Source organism: Electrophorus electricus, chromosome 19 (genome assembly GCF_041902795.1).
Source record: "Electrophorus electricus isolate QZ-2024a chromosome 19, ASM4190279v1, whole genome shotgun sequence".
Taxonomy (NCBI): domain Eukaryota; kingdom Metazoa; phylum Chordata; class Actinopteri; order Gymnotiformes; family Gymnotidae; genus Electrophorus; species Electrophorus electricus.
In genome coordinates, this window is record NC_137515.1 from 14520810 (window position 1) to 14542990 (window position 22181).

Here is a 22181-nt window from a genome sequence, read left to right on the forward strand (position 1 = left end):
CTTTTATGAAATGCTGCCTGTCTTGCTTCGCCATCCAATCCCTATAAAACCTCCAACTTTATATTGTCTTACAGATGTTAATTTAGTCAATTCTTAGGATGATTGCTGTACTGTTTTCTTCAGATATATTCAGTTTCTATTCTATTAAAGTCTGGAGACTGGAAAGGCCATGGTAAAACTACCCTTTTAGACCATGCCTCAGATGACTATGCTTTGGGTCATTGCATTGTTGGGCGAGCTGTCTGCACTGTTATTAGCTTGCATTCATTCTTCCACTTTCTGCGGAGATCCAGACCCTGATGCAGACACACACCCCCATGGCGACAGTGATCCACCATGTTTTACTGTGGGAATGGTGTTTTTATAGGCACGATCCTTCCACTTCTTGTTTACGTGTCTTCAGTTTCTGGATTGTTTTTCAGCTACTGATGTAAAAAAATTATAGATTTTTATCACTTCATGAGCTGTTCTTCTTTGATATTTTCTGACAGCTGCTTTGTTTTGATCCCAGCTTTGTCGATCTCAGTGATTTCATATTGTTCCCGAAGACCTCCCTGCATGTACACTTAACTACCAGCCTACTCTAACATGGCTGATGCCACTCAGTGAGCATTAGGTGCTGGCATTGATTTTTAAAGCAGACACCTCGTTTAACTTAATCAAGTTAAATACTTTAAAGGGGATGCAAATTTTAAAGCTTGCTATTTAAAAATAAATGGTGAGCTGTTCCAAGAGGGAATTCATACATTTTCAGAGGAAAAACATTTCTGTTTAAAAAGTCAATAATGTCAGTTTGAAAATGGTACAAGGGGTATTTTTGGATAAGTTACAGGAGAGCTAAGGGTAATGCAAACTTTGCACTTAACTGTACTTCACTGAACACAGCCAAACTGGTTTATTTAACCAAGAACAAACCTTCGGATCATCCTTTGTAATCATTTTCTCCAGCGAAGGCAATTTTAAAAACTGATTTAATTCATGTTTTCCAGCAGACTTTGATCAATCTTCCACTTGTATTGGTGGTGAAGTTAGAGAATTTCTAGGTTACCGAGCCAACTAGCTTAATGTTTTTGTATATTTATGGAAAATATATATTTTGTGTATATAATAGATAATGTTTTCTGAGGGTTTCTTTATATTACTTGATAAAAGTGGATGGAGGTGATTGAAAATGTAGGTGTAATACAATTCAACATGGAACTTTCCACCTAGAACAAACTACATTTGAGAGAGAAGTACTTTGATTTTGTAATACTTATGTCCCATACTGTTCATCTATATGATTAACTTTTATGGACATTAGGGTTAGATTGTTATTTAGGGAACAGTTAGGTTGATTATGGTAACAATACTGCAAATATTAATCTAGATCTACTTTCATTCCTTGACACTTCCATCACTTCCTGTGTGCTAGTTGGTAGGATGCACTTGCAGATTCTGACACTGACTCTAAATGTGTAATGCAAAAGATCCTCATTCATGGGAGATATAAATGGAGTGTGGAAGAACCAGGTGATCATCAGGGTGCAGCTTTGAATATAAACGTTTGGTACTTCAAATGTACACTCCAAATGTTTATCAAGATCTTTTCTTTAATGTCACTGTATTATAAGTGTGATTATGAGGTTCGGCAATCCCTCAGCTGTGTTTGAAAATTTGGGGAGAAGCTTTGATTTTGTTAGAGTTTAAGATAAGTTTCAGTCTATTCTTGGACTAAAGGGAGGGTGTGTTTGGATGAGAGAGTACAGGGCAGACATGGTGCTACATTTACATTTTAATTATTAATCTGAATCAGAAGTAAACAACACAAAAGGTTTAACCCTGAAAGATGCATGGTAAGATGAAAGACAAAAGGTCTGTTTAGACAGTATAGCTAGTCATATACACCATAAATCCATTGGGTGCAGTGAAAAGGCCGTTTGGGTGTTGGGCATATACTGCACAAATTTCTTTATGCAATTAGTCCTGATACTCCTCTTTGTCTGACTCTGACAATTTAACAGTCTTCAGATAGATTTCATAGTGCTTATTGCTTAAATAAGTACCAAACACAGTCTGTAGTATCAGTACAGGAAACATTTTACGCACAATAGATTTGCTCAAGTTCGTCCAAAAGCGTAGTAGATTTCCCTTCTCTGGCATTGGAGTGCTACTGTACCTGCAAGGCAATTAAGAATCCTCATATCTGTTTGAATTACTTTACATATTACACAAGACATTTAAATATATAATAGCAAGTTTGCAGTAATCTACACAGCACATTGATGTCATACCTTGTTGCAAGTGCAGCATTGACAGGCAATGCCAGCAGGATTGGGTATAAACCACCACCACCTACACCAACTAAGCTGCCTCTGATCAGGGCACAGGTTGGACAGTTCAGGTCTCCTACAAAAATTAAAGTGGAATTACGTTTTGTAATTACTATTATTTGAATTCTTAGGTTTAGCTTAAAGGGTTTCACTTCTCTTACCTGATAACAATGGTTTACTAACAGTTGCATTGTACAGAGCCACAGTTGTCAGAAAAGGAAGGACGGCCATAGGAAGACTTGAAGTAAATCGTCCTTGACTTACATTGAGCGCACGTCGAAAAAAACTATTCGCGATCAGTCCAGCAAGCCCAGCATTGCCACCCAAATAGACCGGGCCATATAAGAAGAGTTTCCTGTTGTTAAAAAAGAGACTCAAGTAAAATTACATTTTCACTTGTACAATGACAAAAGCAAGTACTGTTGCAGGGTTATACCTGTCAAAGTCTGGTAGCTTCATAAATGTTTTGGCCAACATTTCCACAACAGCGTCTCTGGGCATTCGCTGGCCTTGATCGGTGTCTTTCAACGACATTGTGTGTCCCCGTGGTCTAGCTAAGAAGGAGAATTAAGAAGGATCGGGTTGGTGCATACCTGCTAGTCTGCTGTACAAAAAGCCTGCTATGAACACTGCATGAAAAGCACACGATAATAACTATACGAGCACATTTCCAGAGCATATTAACAAGTTAGCGTTAGCTAGCTACCATACGACGTAAAAGCACATACTTCCCTTCTAAATCCGACTTCTATCAATTCAATAAGGAATGCTGTCTTACGACTTACCTCGTAGTTCCTGCAAATTACAATCATATGTAATTACGATAACAATTCTTTTTTTCCAGCCCTTATGGGCGCAGTCATATCTTACCACATGCTTACCGTGAACCTTGAGCCCTAGATTCAGGAACGAAACGACCTCACCAATTGGTGAGCTGCGACGCAGGCGGGTACAAACGTCTCACGCCATTGGCGGCTGGTTCTGTCAATCGCGGCCGTCGCGTAGTAGCCCGCCCTCTGGTTGCTAAGGCGAACCTGGTGCTGTTGCTGCTGCACTCTCCGCGCTGAGTCCAGCGCCACAACAGCTTGACACAGATGCCCTGAAACCAAAGAAAGACGACCGTGTGGCGGGACAGATGTAAAGTAAATTGCCTTTATGTCAGTGAGCATTTTGAGAAAACCGTCTGTTGTAACTATTTCGAATGACGTGAAATGGAGAGATATTGAAAGTAAAGAGGGCCATGCGTTTTCTGTATGCTAGCTAGCTTAAACTTGCAGGTGTTTTTCCGACAAGCTGCCGTTTGCTCTGTGAAATTAGCCGATCTCCTGGCTAGCCAGGTGGCTTCGTAACTCAACCATCTGAGAATGTTCTTCACATTTAAGTCTGCATAAACTGAGTAGTGCCACAGCTAGCTACAGCATTTAACTTTGCAAATCAGTATTTGTCTTTTTTTTTTTTTTGCATTGCAAATGATGCTTTACATAGTCGAAATGAGCTAGCTAGAGTGATGAGTCAGTTTGAATACCCATTGCCATAGAGGCTGTAAGTGAAGTCCACTACAAGTTCTCTTATAAACCGCTGTGTTATCCGGCTACGTTGGTAAAATCTAGTTCTTGATCCACTTGATACCGCACCACTGTCGCTAGCTCACCATAACGTAAGCCCTAATTACACACTGCACACTTTTTGCACTTGCATTCATCGGGCGAACAGATAAGTTTGTATCATTTGAAAATGTGAAATCCTACTATATCAAGAGTAAATTCCATTTTCAAAAATGTACCATTGAGATTCGTCTTTGAAATGGTCTGACTTCAACGCGTAAGAATATCGGAAATGACAAAATAGCTTAAAAAGTTGGGAGGATTCGCCGTGTAGTGGTGAAAATCACCTGATCCGTAGACGACTGCAGTACTGTTTTAGATATGTAGCTGTTTAGATCTACCCATGCTGAAAGAGGAGTGAATTCATGCGCTTCATCGAAGTACCAGTTAAGGTCAAAGGATGGCTTTAACCCCATATCCATTCGTCTTTAATGTTTGTTCGAACTGCGATAGGTGTTCATTTTAAAAAGCCTCTAATTACATCAAAGTGTATTTGCGACCAAGGATACAATAAAATTCTATCTTTAAAAAAAACATCGCTTTGCAGTTGCAGGATACAGTACATGTCAGCGCATCCTACTGTACTTGGTGAAGGCTTGAAGATGAAGGACAAAGCACCTGGACCACTTCCGCCATGAGTTTATGAGCAGAGACCCCAACGCCTATACCACACCCACCATGAGTTTATGAGCTGGAACCATAGCTAATATAGCCAGTGCAATGTCTTCACCAGCTCCAATGTGTTCAGATATGAGGTGGAAACAAGACAGGATGTTTTCTTTAAGATGTTTTATTTCTACGGATTGAATGACACGTGGATCGCTGAGCACACAGGATTATGAATTTATTCTGCTCAAATCTGATTTTGCCACAGTCATCGGCTGCTGATATAGTCTCAAATTCTCTTTTACGAGATGTTCCGACTGGTGTTATGACGACAACTGACTTGGCCTATTGGATTTCAAATCTGCAAGCTGGCACTCGAGAGCTAAATGCTGTTTAAAGTGCATGCACAGCTACAGCTACAAATCTGGCCAATTGCTCACTACTTTACAGTTTACAACTCGCCCAAGAACTCCAAAGCCCTCAAACAAATGAAGTGGAAACGTGCTGGTCACTTAACGAGTGGCAGCGTCACGCAGATTTAAAAAGCAAGTATGCCTTTAAGAAAAAAAGGTGAGGAAAACCGCCCCACGTTACAGCATTTGTGTTTTACTTTTGTGCATGGTTTTGGCAGTGCTTAATAAACATCACGTTATCATTACATGACATTTGTAGCATAAAGGCTGAAGGTTTTAAAAAATATTTCTTTTGTGGCTTGGATTGTGTGATAGCATTCACTCATTTCAGTCATTACTGGACTCCTGTTGAATCCGTGCTGCACATTTGCAGCAATGGGGTACATAAAATGATGACGGTATCGTGTAGACGTGCTTTGGAATCCGTAGATATAGACATTAGTATGGACTGCATTGCTCTGTCCTCAGATGATCTCTCACTTGTTATTGTTTTAACAACTTGGTCAATTTTTGGTTGGGTAATCAGCTGCATGTCCCATAACAGGACGTCGTTATTCAAGGGAAAGCAAAGGTCCATCGTTTTTCTCTGATATCCCTTTAAATGTTAGAAATGATGATCGCCTGTCAGGTTTGGAGCGGAGAGAACTGAATTTGTACTGTCAGAACTGCTTGAAGTGAAATGACTAGAAATATAGTCAGGCTGCTACACGGTATGGAAATCCTAACCCGACGGCGCCTGCGTGTTGCGGCTGTGTCGGCAGATACGGCCCGGGCTCTGGACCTGCTGCAGGACTACTGTTCCACGCTGAGGAAGCCAGAGGAGCAACACCTCAAAGCTGCCATCCAGCGAGTGGTGGGCATCTTCAGAAGCAGTCTCTTCCAGGCCCTCATCGGTGAGTCCTCCCACGAATTCTGCACGGGAGCGCACGTGCACGCAGACAAACTGGGTCGGGGACGTGTGCTGGCGCTGCCCACATGCCACAGAGCTCAAAGCTCCCCGTGGCAGGTGGTGTCCAACCAGCAGTTCCTGCTACAGCGATTGCCTGACGTTTGCCGGAGCTTGTGGGGTCCTCGGTGCACCCAGGCTCTGTCTCTAGGCAGCCTGTGTAGTTAGCGGTTGTCACGCTTGCTCTGGGCATGGTTAGTCCAATCTGAAGCAGTAGACTCATTCTGCAGGTAGGAGCTTATCTTCAGAAATGTAAGTTATTTTTAACTCTGCTGATGTAGCAGGAGATGCGTCGCAGAGCCCCCTGGCCTTGTGTGCCTGCACCCCATCAGCTCTTCTGCACACGCGCTCTCCAGGTTTAAAAAAAATAAGATTGCCGAGGCTCATCACTTATTCTTGAGGCTTTTTAAGTTTTGAACTGCTTTATATGCGCACTTATTCCAGGTCGTCTGACCCTTTGTACACATTTGCGGCAAGGCATAATAAAAATCTAGTTTTCATGAAAATGTGCAGTTTTTAAAATTTTTCAAATATTTAAAATAAATGATGTCTTAATAGTTTATTTAATTTCGTACTGACACTATCTTCATTGAACATCTTAATAATCTAAGATGCTTAGGTCGTATATCTTTGCATTGATGTAGATGTAAGGAATGGGGTCTGGAGTATGGCCACAGTGGAGCGCCAGTGCTTTATGGTCATTTCTGAGACACACTGCTCGCCTGTGCTGTCAGACTCATGTGGAGTTACTAATTGAATATGACTCAGTCCCAGTGCTTATTCTGGTGTGTGTATGTGTGTATGTGTGTATGTGTGTGTGTGTGTGTGTGTGTGTGTGTGTGTGTGTGTGTGTGAGGGCGGCCAAATGCTTTAAAAAAAAAAAAAAAAAAAGAAATTAAGGGAAAAATGGAATTGCTTGTATGTTAAAGTGCAAGATATAAAGCTCTTAATGCAGGAGAGAGCTCAGCAGTGAGCTTTTACTAGGAGATTATGCTTCTACTATTGCACTTGGCATACATGCTCTTTTAATGGCACATAATGTTACAGCAGATGTGATTTAGATATGGGAACGCAAACATATTGCACTCCACATTGATGCACTGACTAATGTGCAGTCATCTGTCTGAATATTTGATGTTTATTACTGTTCTGTTTGTGTCTCATTCAGGTTATACATCTTAAGTGTGACTCATTACACATGGTTGTTTCTGCTTAAGCATGACTCCTGGAGCACTGTGTCTTGGAAACCGTGTTAAGAAGAGTGAATATCTGTCTGAGCACGAGCCCCTACTTATTGATTGTCAATGAAGTTGCATTAAACAGTAACGGGTCAGTAGTGCTTCCTGAAATATTATTTTACGACGCATTAGAGGCAGTGTAATCTGCTCAGAGTGTACACTGATAAAGCCCCAGTACAGCTAAAGTGGACCTGCCTCTTAGCCACTGAAACTGGTCACCACACACACACACACACACACACACACACACACACACACACATAGCTCATTCAGTGACACATGCACAGAGGATGTTAAACAATGCCATACACGTACATGCACTTAATTAACATTTTTTCAAGCTGTGGTTAAGCTATCCCATCTGCACCTTCTCCCATCTGAGATCTCCAGTTACTGTCCCTTTTCCAACATGGCGAATTTGAAGAATGCTGTAGCCCAAAAGCGCAACTGTTTTGTTTTTTGTTTGTTTTTATTTTTTTCAGTGGGAATAACATTTGAAGCAGGCTATTTCAGTCTGGTATGTTGAAGTATCATAACATGGAATTAGCACTGGCTAAAAGTATCGCCCATTTGGGAAACTGGGGTTATGGTTCACTTTTGGTATTGCTAAGCTTGAGTACAGTGAGTGATACCTCAGCTGAGTTGGGCAATATCTGCTTTTTTATAGTTCCTTGATAGATGGTGTTGCAGAGGATGAGGGTGGGTGGGGTGGGCTGTGGTCTATTGACAGAAACAAATCCAACTCCATGTATCCAGAGTTTTATTGATTTTCACAAAGTCCTTTGATGTTTAATTTCAGTATGTTTTATACCCATTTTTTAAAAATAATTGATCTATCGGAAGGTTCTCTGCATCTTTATTATTGACCAAACATTATTTTATTGCATAACGTCTTGATCAACAGGAAGGGCGGAGGGGTGTCAAACCTCTTTAAGTGATATTGTCATTTGTATGCTTTCTGAGCTTAGATTCTCGAAAACGGGCTTTAAAACATGCTGTTTCGAGTGATGAGTTCCTCACTATTGTAAATTTTACTTGCTTCACCGTTACTTGTTTATTAGTTTAAAAGGGGAAGCCAGGCACTGTACCATGGCTCTTAGACCTCGTATTCTTCACTTTTTAATATGAGGCTCTTTGAACCTTCAGACATAATGCTCACAGACATAATGCTCACAGTGTTTGCTGACATAACGCTTACAGTGTTTATAAACAGCATTCACAAAGTTCAGACATGTGAAAAATCTTTTTTGAGATTGTCATTTGTTTAAGAGTCTAGCCTGGCCTGTATAGAGATCGTCTGAATTGTTGCTGTATACTGAAATTGCAATTTTGGGCTAGATGCCAAATGATAAGATTTTAAGAACAAACAGACATGGATGCACTATTTGTTGTTTGGTCTCGGTATTCCATCGCATCAGGTTTGAGATGAACCCATGACCCTAAGGTCAAATTGCATGATGTCTGTTTTAATTAGTTTGTTTGTATTACATTTACATTACTATTTTGCATGATCCATAAAGAAGTCGCTGCCCTCCTGTCTGCCTTCAGAGCTGGTGTGCTTTTGAAGGCTCATTTGCTAAGTATCCATTATTGGGCTCATTCATGTGCATCACTGTGATACAGAGCCACCGGGACCTAATCGGCAGGCCAACCTCACTCTGCCAATTTGCTCCATAGAGATTTTTAATGGCCGCCATTTGTCACTGTCGGAGGAACTAGGTTGGACGCTGCCCTGTTTAATCGTGTGGACACGGCTCTACGCTCACGTTTCACCGAGAGATCGGTCCCTTGAGGAGGGGTTTTATTCCCTGCTGCTATATTGTAATTAAATCATTCCTCTCCTGGGACAGCTGTCGCGGACAGTCGCAGAGAGAGAGTTGTAGAACATGAGTAAATCTGGCCATTGTCCAAGTAAGATTGCTGTGATGCATTGTAACATATGGCCATGCGGCGCAGCCATCAGTACCGCCTTGTCGCTTTGGCTGGGTGTGTAACCGTCATGGGGTCAGGGAGTGAATGAATGTTGTTTTCTCTGTGTGTGTGTGTGTGTGGTCAGGGAGTGAATGAATGTTGTTTTTTGTGTGTGTGTGTGTGTGTGTGTGTGTGTGTGTGTGTGTGTGTGTGTGTGTGTGTGTGTGCGTGTGTGCGTGTGTGTGTGCGTGTGTGCGTGCATGCAGTAGCTTAGTGGTTAAGGTTCTTGACTTGTAATCGGAAGGTTGCTGGTTCAAGCCCCACCACTGCTAAGTTGCCACTGTTGGGCCCCTGAGCAAGGTCCTTAACCCTCAATTGCTCAAGTTGTACTCAGTCATAATTGTATGTTGCTTTGGATAAAAGTGTCAGGTAAATGTCTCACATCTCTTTCCTGTCCTGGAATGATCAGGCTTTCCTGTGGCTTTGTTTAATCTCCTGTTTAACAGACATTATCCCAGGCATCCCCACCTCCACCTCCTCAGGGCTCTCTCTTCCCACCTCTGCTCTAGCGCCCCTGTCCCCACACCTGCCTTGTTGAATTTCTGGGGTGGGGAGGTTTTGCTCCGTGGGGGCTTGGCTGTGTTCGTGAACAGCTCAGTGGTGTGCTGTGACCTTTTGGGAGTTGGTGTGGATCCGTAGCCACCCAACGATGCCACTGATGATGGTTTTTATGAGGAGGCGCAGTCTGGCCATTCAGGTTCTGATCTTGGGTCAGCCGTGGCTGATGTGAGCTGGGCATCAAAATATGGCCCCTGGTTGGAGGTCAGCGATGAAATGGTATCAGAGTTCATTTCTCTCAGATGTTAATGGAGTCAGTCGAACAAATGTTCCAGTGTAGCGTCACCTACGTGGAGCTTTAGCCATGACTGCGGGCTGCTACCGGATCATCGCCGGTCCTTAACCACAAACTGTTTCTCTTTTTCTAGATACTCAAGAGCATGTCTATAGTAGTTTAGATTGCCTAACACAGTGGTTTGTGGGCAATCACAGTACACTACTACAACTACACTTCTAGTTTAGTGGTATAATTCCTAACCATTTCTGCACCACTTTGTAAAATGAGTTACCATTATGACATGGGGAGAGGAGCAGTATTTCTAACCACACTGTGCCACTGTCGCATGTGTCAGAATGCCTGGAGGTTTTTTCTCCTTTAAGAGACGACTGCTGACTTGCAGATGAGAATGCGATGTGAATTTTCCCTTACAAAGCTATGGGCTCTAGATCCTCGCACGTACAAAACGCTGAGCTGTACTGGCTTTGCCATGAATAAATACAGCTGTTGCTTGATGTTGCATTCAAAAAGGAAAATGTTGCCATCTTGTGGTATTTAAAAAAAAAAAAAAAGCCTTTGCAGGCACACGAAGGCTCACAAGCCTTTACATTTGTGCTCTGAAGGTTCTGCACTATGGGAGTTGCAAAACAGACCCAGCTTTCTTAAGACCTCCAGCCTGTTTGTGGTGCTCAGAAGATGACACTGTGCTCACGGTGTTCCTAAACTTCAACACGAAGCAGTAAATGAACTGATGATAATATCGGCGCAGTAGTGCGTGTGCAGGCAGTGGGCTCCCAGCATGTGTGCATGTTTACAAACATATGTGTGTATTTACAAATGAGTGGGCATGTTTACAATTCGGTTCACTGATTTGTAAAGATTTTAGGGCAAAGTGTTTTTAGCGAGAACTGATCACCAGGTTAAAATCTCACAAACACGGGAGCATTTCAGTCTCTCACTTAAGTGAGCTGAAGTGTAATAATCATTTAACTTCATCAGTAGCATCTGAAAACACTGAAACCACTTAAACAGAGACCACAATATGTTAGGCTGGCAGATGGCAATGTTTGAGCTAACAAATTATTTTTAGCGTTGCATTAGTTTACATTGCAGTTTTCCTGGCATAAAGCACAGGGCGCTGCAGAGTCTTTGGTGCACCAGCAGAGGGCACTCTGGTGTTCTGTCGAAGAGCGACAGTCATGAGAACTTTTTGTTTGTTTGTTTGTTTGTTTTTTGTTTTTTTTTGTCAGCCCAAGATTGTAGAGACCTATTTATGTGCCTATTCTGGTGGTTTGGAGCCGGCTGTTTCTGCAGCCTGTTCACCCTATCAGTTTCCCCAGTTAACACTGGTTAATGGATGATGCTTGGAACAGTGCTCCCATGTTCTCCCATGCTTCTGTTTTGTGGTTCCCTGTGTCCCCCGCGCTGAACTATTATAGCGGTAGCGAGGGCTCCGCGCAAGCTCCTGCAACTGAGGCTTAACAGAATTCACTGCAGAGGTTCGGTATCTGCTAGTCTCCATGGTAACGCAGGTGTTCAGCTGACAGGGGACCAGTGTCAGGGAGAGCCGAAGCGCTGACATCCAGTTTAAAGAAAATAAACGAGCGCATCGCTGCAGCTATCCCGGTCTCTTCCATGTCTCAACACATGGCTCAGACAGGCGAACAGCTGGCGGCTGACTCAGGTCATCTAATTAGTGGACCACGATCCATCTTCGTCGTTATGTCTTTTTTTTGATGCTGGCGCTCAATGATGTCAGGGGTGTTCACAGGCACTCCCAGCTCCCACGGAAGGAGAGTCCCGTTGCTGAATGGGTTGTGTGGACTTGCCTTGTGGGTCGAGTACAGCAGAAACCCCTAGAGTGCCATCTAGTCAGAATAAATGAAACGACACCTAGCTTGATGTATTGGGGGGGGTTGTTGTTCTTTCTCCTGATGTACTAAACTTGTACTGAATTGTGATGTCCAAACTGTGGGGTGAAACAAATCATGATTTCTGTGTACTTTTACACCCATAATTAGAAGTGGCTGGGTTTGGGGCCCTCACTCAATAACATATTGGCAGCGGCTGGGTTTAGGGCCATTGCTCAAGAACAAGGATGTATGCTAACAAGGATGGGGTGGTTTTATGAATGTATTAGAGTTGGAGGTTGCTCGTCATTGAATGTACATGTGTGTGTGTGTGTGTGTGTTCTGGTGGGCAGCAAGGGATTGCTGCAATAATCTCTCCCTCGAGAGGATCTGAGTGGCACAAGCCCACTCCACCCACCCACCCATTGAGATCAGGGGAAAGTGCGGAAGTTCTGCATCTATGAGGGATGGGGAGAGAGAGAGGGAGAGAGGGAGGGGAAGTGTGAGAAAGTAAGATCACACTCACACTGATGCGTCGATTTGAATGTAAATCTCTCCTGCACCACGTTGCAGTTGCCTTGGAAACGCAGCGGGTAAAATTCTATTTCTCTCTCTCTCTCTGTGTGTGTGTGTGTGTGTGTGTGTGTGTGTGTGTGTGTGTGTGTGTGTTTTTTAACCACGCTGAGTGCTTGGCCCGGATGCTTTGCTGGTGTGTAGTATGAGGGGATGAATGCCTGCTGAAAAGAGCATCTCCATTCTGCTGACCCCAAGGGTGCATGGCGGAAGCTGTTAAAAGTGGGGGCTCCAACATGCAGATGCGCTAGTGATTCCTGCTCCAGTTAAACCCCCACAAGCTCGTTGTGCAGGCCTGCGTATTTTAGCCCAGTTCAGCTCAGCATTGTGGGGCTCCAGATGGCAGACGCTCTAACTTGATGAACTCTTCCCGGCCTGCTGCACCCTCGTTTGCTAAAGGATGGATTCATTTTTGGCTTTCTGTGGTGGTTTTAGGGTTAGATGAAAGTCATTTCATTAATAATGATAATTTCTCATCATATTGAGTATTTTAACACGTTTAATAATGTTTTCTCATCCTATGAAATACTTTAAAGTGTCAATGATCTACGAGAATGACATTTTGACATTGTTAGATAAGCTTCTCTTTCCTCTAAGATATGAGCAGTAGGGACAAAATCCAGCTTTACCCTGTGCAGATTTAGTGGTCTTAGACTGCCAGCCCAAATCTGATTTTCTTTTGCATCACTCACAACATGACAAATGACGATCGTGTATCCAGAGTAACAGAAGTGCTGGAATTCAGCAAGAGAGAGCTAGTAAGTGCTATAGAATTTCAAGCGCTATGGAATTTTAACTGCTGTAGAAGAGAACGGTCTCCTCCGTTGCTATGGTTTCAGATCTGTGATTTGACAGAGTGATCATTCGGCGGGCGAGATTATGATGGACTTCCGTCCTTCCCGCATCCACATTTGAAAAGCACGTCATCAGCATGGCTGTGTAGTTACTGACGCCTACGTCGTTACTACAGCAACGCATGCAGATAAGTTGGCGATGTGCGGACACGCAGGTCCAATCTGATCACTTGAGACGCCTGTCTTCCCCGTTACTTGCAAAAGATCTCATTTGAGACCCAAATCTGTTTTGCCTGCAGTGTTAGCAGGGCCTTATACATTTGTCGCCCTGTACAAGACTCAGCAGCCGAAATCTTGACCAAGTGCCGTGACAGACGGTGTGATCTGACTTTTTCTGAAGAGTTACAGTATGCAATACAATATGAAGTATGCAATAAAGATTTTCTGGCATTTTCTGGTCATTCATATGTGACTTGTTTTTGCCAAAAGGAGTCGTCATAGTAGGATTCTCTCTGCTGCCACAGTTCCACAAAATGTTCTTTTGAGTCCCACATACTTGGTTGTTTTTGTTGTTACAGTAGCGGCCATATTGCGAGATTTTTGAGCAAAATGTCTGACAATCTTAGGCTGATGTACTAAAATGGCCATCCCGCAGTATGAACATTATGAACACTTTCAAATTTTACCTCGCGATCAAAGAAATCTTTCACGATATGCGACTGTCAACTGCGACTGCATAATTGTCGTGTCAATCGTCCAGTATTCCCATTTTAAGATGGATTAAGACACTGTATGTTCCTGATTCTTCAGCCTACTTCAAGCATTTTCTTTCATTTCAGTTCTGCACCACACCCATTTTTGAACAGGGCTCTATTTTTGAATTCGGAAGTTGTGATTTTGCCTTCTTCCAAAGACAGTTGACTTAAAAGCTTAAAAATTGCAATTCCTCTAATCCTCTAAAAGACTAAGGCCATTAGAAACGAGAAGAGCCAGTTGATTACTACCTGGTATACACGCAAGAATCCTTACAGCAAATGAAGAGGCAGGCAAGAACTCATGCCAGTAACATTTAAAGATATCAGCAAGCAAACTGGGACTAACGAGTGTCCGCTCCTCAGAAGGGTTGTTGACGGCAGCTATTGCTTGATGCCCTCTCAGACACATCTGCTCTGAGGGGAAAAAACCTAGACATCGGATTCCTGATCCCACCTGATGCATTTCAGTTGCTAGAGCATGCTGAGAACTAGAAGCAACAGTTCGTTACATGCGTGCACGCACACGCGCACGCAACTCTCACAGCATGGGTAAAAGCACCGTTCAAGAGAGCAGTCCAAATCCATTATGCATACTACTGAGCTGAACACAATGCAGCAGTAGGGAAAGGCACCCCCCCCCCCCCCCCGGAAGGCCTCAATGCTGTGTTTGTCATAGACCAGACCACTTCACGTCTCACGGAGGGGGTGTAGACGCAGCTGCACCCGCTCCTTGGCATCAGCATTCGGTACCATTAGTCTTCCGTTCTGCCAAAAATCCTCCACCTGCGTGCGCTTGTATGTGCATCCTTGATTGGTGCGCAACCCTGATCGGAGCGTACCCTCTGCCGATGGCCTTTCACGGTGGGGCAACTTGTTCGACTCGCTCTTCCGGTTGTATTCTGCCACCCCAGCTCTGATGGGAGCGTAATCCTCTCATGGTGCCGACCCCGGCTCTGCCAGTGTGGGGGATTAGCAGGCAGTCTGGGCCAAGCACACACTGCCCCACAGCAGTTTCACTCTTTAGCCTCTAAACGGAGACTCTAAACGTGTTTGGCTGGGGTGAAGCAGGAGCAGCTGTACACTTCCGTAATGTCCTGGTCTGATACAAATTTCTTTGTTTTTGTTTTTTGTTTTTCCTGTATATAACCAGAGTGCTGGAGAGATTGCTCTATGTTGTCCTGGTTCAGAATGTTCCGGCAAGCTGAGCACAGGAGCGCAGCCCTGGGGCTGCCATTGTTGTGCGGCTGCAGCCTGCTGATTTCATGCAGATTCACTTTTTTTTTCTTCTTCTTCTTTTCCATATGGAGCCTCATTGTCTCTGCTGAGCTCCTGCGTCTCCCGCTTCTGTGCTGGCTGTGATGGTGGCTGGGCGGATCGGTGTTGTGATGGTGTCAGGCTCGGGGAATTACGGGCTGTACCCCCACACGCACATATACACAGCACTTGGGCTGGTGGGGAGAGGGAGGGATGTGTCCTAAAGGATTGGTACTGATACAGCTATATGAGAGAGAGAGGGAGGGAGAGAGAGAGAGAGGGAGAGGGGGAGAGAGAGATGAATGGTGTTTTGATGAAGAGCAGTTCTATTTTATGGGCATGTTTTGCAGGGAGTGGGGAGAGAGATGAATAAAGATTAGTTTAGCGTTCTAACCATATGAAGTGCTTCAGCAGATGGAGCATTGAAACTAAACATCTGTGTGTGTGTGCATGTGGGTGGGTGTAGAGGGGGTTGCCTATGTGGGATATAAGGTCATTGTCTGAATTATAGGGAACAGGAGGCCTCTGAGAGGATTAAGCAGGCTGCTCACATGCTGCTGGCTGAGGCGACTGGCACGCGCGCGCACACACACACACACACACACACGGACCATTGCACGGCTTCAGCGAGCACAGTCCACTCATCTTGTCCATGGAGACCAGAGGAGTTTTCCTGCACTGTAAGTTCAGTGGAAATTATTTCTACCTTTTTAACTTTGTCTGAGATGGAGGAGTGTTGGAAGCAGATTCCAGCACGCCACAGAGTCATGCTAACACTCCAGTCTGTTTGGACTCGTTCAGAACAGTTGGATTTGTGCTTTTTCTGTGTCACCCACGTATCTCTGACAGTGGGGATTTGCATAAATTGTCTTTTAGTAGTTACACTTTGTGCTCGTCTCTTCTGGTAGGCGCGTGTGTTCATCCCTAGTAAGCGGTGATCATTTTTATATAGTTTTATTCATTTCGTATGCTAAAGTTTTCTTGGGTGGCGAGTGTTGGTTGCTTTTTCACTGCTGAAATGGGCAACACACCATGAGGGTTTGGACCAGCCATCCAGTTGCAGGCCAAAGCCACCGGATGGATGTCATTAAGCTGTATTTAAATACAAATGAACACTCTGCCTCTGGCTGGCATCTCTGGCTCTGATCCTTAAACTGCTGAGATGCGAATAATAACTGCTTTGTCCTGCTCCACCGCCAAGAAGCTTCGAAGAAGAACAAACAAAACCCTCACGCATTTTCAGCAGCAGGTATCCATCTGCCTAGATCAATGGATGCCTCATCGTTCCGTTTGGCTCTCGGCCCCGTCTCGTAGAAGCCGGAACATGTTCCTACACCCGCTGAGCTCCACCCGAGCTCGTTTGACGCCAGCAAGCAAAGGCTGCTGCTTGTTCTGCTTCTGCGAGACACGTTTCTACAGAGGTGCATGAAAGCTTCTAACACTGTTACCCACCACTGGTGTACCTCAGCTGTGCTTTTGTATGGCCCGGCCTTCCAGATGGTCCGCGCACTCACCTGCTGTCCTATTGAACGGCGGACCCGGGCCTGCGCGCTCAGTACAGCCGCTCTCACGGTGTGACTGGGCTGAGCGGCTGGGACAAGGCGTGATGGGATTGCAAACCGAGCACTCATAGCCTCATTTAAACCCTTATCAGTTCCACTCATGAAAAGTAACGTAAAAAGTGTCAGCCTTGTTTTGCTAGCTTAGTAGTTTGCCGCCCGCTTTTACAGTGCATGCTGTATAGTGACCTTGACCAAGCTTTCAAGGTCATGCAGCTATTTTATTGAAAAATTTAAGGTGGCAGTTTGTCTATAACTTTAAAAATAAACTGGTCTATAACTTTAAAAATCACTATAGCTATAAAAATAGTATAACAAATTCAAAAACATTTTAAAGATACCACCAACAGAGATGACATTCAGAATATAGAATACAGTTTCCTTCACCGAGCCTGTAAATAAGAAGCAAGCTTACATCAAACAGTAAATCACAAAGCTGGGAACAAAAGAAGCAACAGAACCCATGCATGTGAAGTCACCTCACATCAAGGAATCTGTCTTCTTCACTCCTGAAGCCATGAATTCCCAAGTCACTGTAGCAGTCGAACATGCAAGGCCGTCCCCCCGTGGGAACCAGCGTCTTCTGGCTTTGACGCGCCCTGTTGGATCGGGTCAGAAGTGGCCACCTGTGAGTGTGAATGAGGTACCATGTGCCTCAGAGACGCACCGTAAGCCGATTACTCGAACCACTGGTCAGGCCAAATCGGGCCGCGGCACGCCTGTCGAGTGAACGCTAATGCTTTTTGATGCAGCCTCGACAGCAACGGTGTAGTGCCCATATCGGCCCCATCACTGCCCCAGCCGGAAAATAGTGGTGAGACGCTCTGGAAATCGCTTTGCGTGCAGTTAAGCAGATCGGTTTGTAACAGCCCATGCTGGATTCGTGGGGCATTTCTGTCTGAAAACCAATGCAGCAGAAGAGTGACGCAGTAAATATACGTGGCACTTCCTTCAGTGAGATTATGTATGAAAACTGATCACACTTGGACAGTTGAAACCCGTTCAAAATGCCAAGTGTAAACAGCTAGATGACAAGTTCAGACCTGCAAATTCGTGCTGTCATTTGGCCTGAAGAATGACCAAACACATGTCACTTCTGTCCACATCCTGTGTTGTGCCTCTCACACACCACATGGCAACAGTTAAGTGATTTCACTCTGATGGGCTTTGAAGTGTCTGCTTCTTGAGTTTTAGACTTCAGACAGTGATGGAGGACAACTATACGGTTGGACAACTATACGGATCACAGGATAAAGTGCCCCCGGAGACACCGTCAATGAGGAAACGTGCGTAGCCGTTCTCAAAGAAGCCAAGGGTTCCTACTCTGCTTGTCATGAGGCAGTTAGATTTAGCCACGTTACAACAGAAGATCTCGCACTAACTTACCTCGCACTGCGCGTGATTTCAGCATCACCAGTAATGTGGACCTACTACAGACATGTCTGGACATCAGCTTCTGCTTTCAAAGAGGGGAGATGAGGTAGAGCTCAGGATTCCACAGACTGTTTTGAGCTAGACGAGTATATTTATCTCCACTGTAAAGGCTACAAATAGTTTTTGGTTTCCGTTTCATAAAATTCCTGTCCTTTTTTATATTGGATTTGTCAAAACTTTTAAAATGATAATTGCTGAGATCCCAAAAAAAAGCCCTCCTGAATAGCTGATAACTGCCACCGTTCCCCGTACATCCCCTCACCATCGTGCAGCAGACACACCTGTCAAGTGTAGCATCCCTCAAACATTAAGGATGTGCAGCTGTCAGGGATACTTCCCCAGGCTCTCTGGCAGAGCCCTGTCTGACCTGTCAGGTTTCCGTTCCAGCTCGCCATTGTCTAAGAGTCTGAAGTTGTGGTAGCGCTGCTGTTTGCAGCGGTCAGATGCTGGGGGCGGGACGAGGATGACTGGGGTCCTTGCTGCTGACAACCTCTTGGTCTGCCCCATCTCTGTCTGCACCTGAGCTATTACAGGGTCTTCTGACTCCAGGTCCTCGACCACCATCCTGCTGTTGCTGTCGGTGGTCATGGACGAGATTCAGAAGTTGGTTTGTTTTTTTTCCCCTTTGACATACCCGTTGCCTCCGTCAGAGCGGCCTGACGGCCGGCCGGACGGCAGAGCGGCTGGAATGTGGAGTGCGGCCTGGGCAGGAGTGTGACGGAGTGTCGGGTGCTTCCCTGTATTCCCCGACTGTTGCTGTACTGGAAAGTGCTGGGCTGTGCTTGCTAGATATACATATCGAATCACGCTTCTGACAGAAGCGCTCAAATTAATCTGCTGCTCTGCTGTGGCGAAATCTCCAGCCTCCAGGCTTCTGTGCTTCCCTCTCGCTCTCTGTGTTCGAGCAGATTGTGGGGGTTTTTGGGGGTTTTTTTTCCTTTTAACTCATCACCAACTCAGTTTAACAAATTGCCTGAATTTAATTTTGTGTGTTGCCAATGAGGCGATTATTTTGGGTTTTTAATCTGAAAGTCCAGTTACAGCAGTGTGCAACATAAAAACTGGAGCAAGAAGTACCAGCATCTCTCTCGCTCTCTCTCTCTCGCTCTCTCTCTCTCACTCTCTCGCTCTCTCTCTCTCTCTCCCCATCTTTCTTTTTCTTCCTCTCTTGCTGTCTTTTTTTTTTTTTGCTGTCCCCCCCCCCCTTTTTTCTTTCTTTCCCTCTTTTCCCAGACATCCAGGAGTTTTACGAGGTGACCCTGCTGAACGCTCAGAAGAGCTGTGAGCAGAAACTGGAGGAGGTGTCCCACATGACGGAGCTCTGTGAGAACCCTGGAGCGGCCCAGCCTGCACCCCCAAGCGCAGACCTGCACCCAGCCTGTGGCCAGCCGAGGGTGAGGAGCTGATTCAGGACGAAGAGACGCACCCGCTCACGTGCGCGTGCATACACACACACACACACACACACACACACACACACACACACACACGTGCTAATCTTTGTAAGGTTGCACAGAGGATCTTTATATTGAGCTTCCCCAGCTGAGATTGCTTTTAACCAGTGGTCATACGGCTGGGTGGTTGCAGTAGTGGTTACATCTCTACAGTGCTGAGGAGAGATTTGACAGATTTTAGTTGGGAGGGGGGTGTTGTATGGACTGACCTGCTCAGCAGAGCACTGTGGCACTGTGAACTCCATGTTAAGTAAGCTAAAGTGAAGAATAGAACCATGCATTATGCAGTGAAAAAGCTGCGTAAGAGCAGTTTTATTCTCTCACACGTGTTCGTTTTCTCGAGACCTGTAGCTTGTTTTAAGCAGGCGGGTTGAGAGGGAGGTTGCTCTACTGTCCAGTTTTGTCAGTTGGGAGTTTTGGGTTTAGACAGTCTGCCACTGCAGCTCCTCTCCCCTGCAGCCCACCTCTGCTCCACCCACCTCTGCTCCTCCCACCTCTGCTCCACCCACCTCTGCTCCACCCACCTCTGCTCCACCCACCTCTGCTCCTCCCACCTCTGCTCCTCCCACCTCTGCTCCACCCACCTCTGCTCCACCCACCTTTGCTCCTCCCACTTCTCCTTTCATTTCCTTTATGATTGCTCATAAAGCCTTGCGGTCAGGTAACGATAAAACTACCGATCTCAAGGTAACATTATTCAGTGAGCTTTTCCTGACACAGTGCATAGGCACGTGTGTGTGTGTGGGCGTGGGTATGAGTGTGTGTATGTGCCTCTGTGTCTGTATGTCTGTCCTCTGCAGTGATGTATGGTAAGAGAGCTGGCAGGCATCATACTAATTAAGGCGAACAGAGGCAGCGGTCACTTTGTGAGGAATACAAATAGCACCATCTGTAATCTTGACACTACAGAGCACAGTGCATTCTCTCACTGCACTCCCAGCAGCCTCTCGGCTCTGATGCCCCCTGCGTTTCTGTGGACACACACACACACACACACACACACACACACACACACACACACACACACACACACACAAACACACACACACTGTGTGTGATTAAGTGTGTGATTAAGTAACAGGTGCTCTCATGATTAATGGTACCTCGCGGGACAGTGTCTATTTTGGAGTCAGAGTAGAAAGAGAATTTTTGATTGTTAGGAATCATTGTGGGAATATTAAATCAGACCCACTTTTATGTGGGTCATGTGTATTTCTGCTCCAAATAATTTGTCCTAAATATCTTAATTAGTATTTAGGTTTTATTAATTAACTAGATATTTCTAAGTAACTTCAGTTATTTAAAAGGTTTCTTTAATTATATAGATATTTCATTTACTTCATTAATGGAAATGTCTGAGCAGTAGAGGGGGGTTTCCAGGCACAGAATGCACCTAGACCTCGAACAAAACTAATGCGCTCTTTAGACATGAATCAGAACTAATGCTGTAAAACACCTAAGGACGTTCATCCTGTGATGAATGATTTGTGTTCTTTTGCTTCCACTAGGGGGGGCTAGCTCTGTGTGAGCGCACACTTCAAACACCCCTTCCTCTCATTCAGCGGGCAGTCCGCTATGAATGATCATCTACGAATTATTTCCTCAAATTTGTCCACTGGAAAGATTTTAACTAAAGAGCACAGTAGCCCCAGCAAAGTATTTCATAGACACCTTAGAATCATTCACCCTGGTGAACGCAGTGGTGGCCTTGTTTAATGCACCATGCTGCTCAATCCACCGCAAAACTCTGTGGCATTTGAGCGTCAGACGAAAGAAGAAAAAAGCCACACTTTGCTTACAAGCTGAAGGTGCCTCTATCTTTCTGTTCTTGCCTCCGTCACGTGGATATAATGACGGTGTTCTGTTGGAGGTCAGTCTCTGGGAGCTTCTGATGGAGGTCAGTGTCTCAGGGAGCATGGCAGAGCGGCGTTAACCTGGCTACGCACGCTGGCTAAAACCATCCCCACAGCTGAAGGGGCCGTGGCTTTAGTTAAGCAGAGGCGGGGTCAAGGCCTGTGGTGTCTGGAGGCCTGGTTTGGGGTCACCTGCGAGGCGGGTGGGTACGTGTCTCACGGGTCGGGGTGGCCTGGTTTGGGGTCACCTGCGAGGCGGGTGGGTACGTGTCTCACGGGTCGGGGTGGCCTGGTTTGGGGTCACCTGCGAGGCGGGTGGGTACGTGTCTCACGGGTCGGGGTGGCCTGGTTTGGGGTCACCTGCGAGGCGGGTGGGTACGTGTCTCACGGGTCGGGGTGGCCTGGTTTGGGGTCACCTGCGAGGCGGGTGGGTACGTGTCTCACGGGTCGGGGTGGCCTGGTTTGGGGTCACCTGCGAGGCGGGTGGGTACGTGTCTCACGGGTCGGGGTGGCCTGGTTTGGGGTCACCTGCGAGGCGGGTGGGTACGTGTCTCACGGGTCGGGGTGGCCTGGTTTGGGGTCACCTGCGAGGCGGGTGGGTACGTGTCTCACGGGTCGGGGTGGCCTGGTTTGGGGTCACCTGCGAGGCGGGTGGGTACGTGTCTCACGGGTCGGGGTGGCCTGGTTTGGGGTCACCTGCGAGGCGGGTGGGTACGTGTCTCACGGGTCGGGGTGGCCTGGTTTGGGGTCACCTGCGAGGCGGGTGGGTACGTGTCTCACGGGTCGGGAA

The 22181-nt window shown here is 45.6% G+C and overlaps 2 protein-coding genes across 33 annotated transcripts in view; one reads left to right on the forward strand and one right to left on the reverse strand.

Annotated features, from left to right (window-relative positions):
- Positions 1-1761: 1761 nt before the first annotated feature.
- Positions 1762-3291, reverse strand: tmem126a (transmembrane protein 126A). The gene is made up of 5 exons (XM_027012714.3): positions 3194-3291; positions 2749-2866; positions 2474-2667; positions 2274-2388; positions 1762-2158 (listed from the first exon to the last, which is right to left on the reverse strand). Exons 2-5 carry the CDS (start codon positions 2844-2846, stop codon positions 1960-1962), a joined length of 606 nt encoding a protein of 201 aa, XP_026868515.2. The 5' UTR covers positions 2847-2866; positions 3194-3291; the 3' UTR covers positions 1762-1959.
- Positions 3292-3371: 80 nt separating this feature from the next.
- dlg2 (discs, large homolog 2 (Drosophila)) overlaps positions 3372-22181 on the forward strand; it is a 156668-nt gene continuing 137858 nt past the window's right edge. For 27 of the 32 annotated variants that reach the window (XR_014118643.1, XM_035535274.2, XM_081702359.1 and 24 more), the window contains exons 1-3: positions 3430-5092; positions 5697-5828; positions 19318-19478. Coding sequence is in view for 30 of the 32 variants with exons in the window: in XM_035535274.2 (XP_035391167.1) it covers positions 5074-5092; positions 5697-5828; positions 19318-19478 (312 nt within the window). In the remaining 2 variants the exon portion in view is untranslated. Of the gene's footprint in view, positions 5093-5696; positions 5829-15614; positions 15772-19317; positions 19479-22181 lie in introns of those variants that run through there. The other 5 variants (XM_081702355.1, XM_035535275.2, XM_081702367.1 and 2 more) reach the window with 5 other exon arrangements.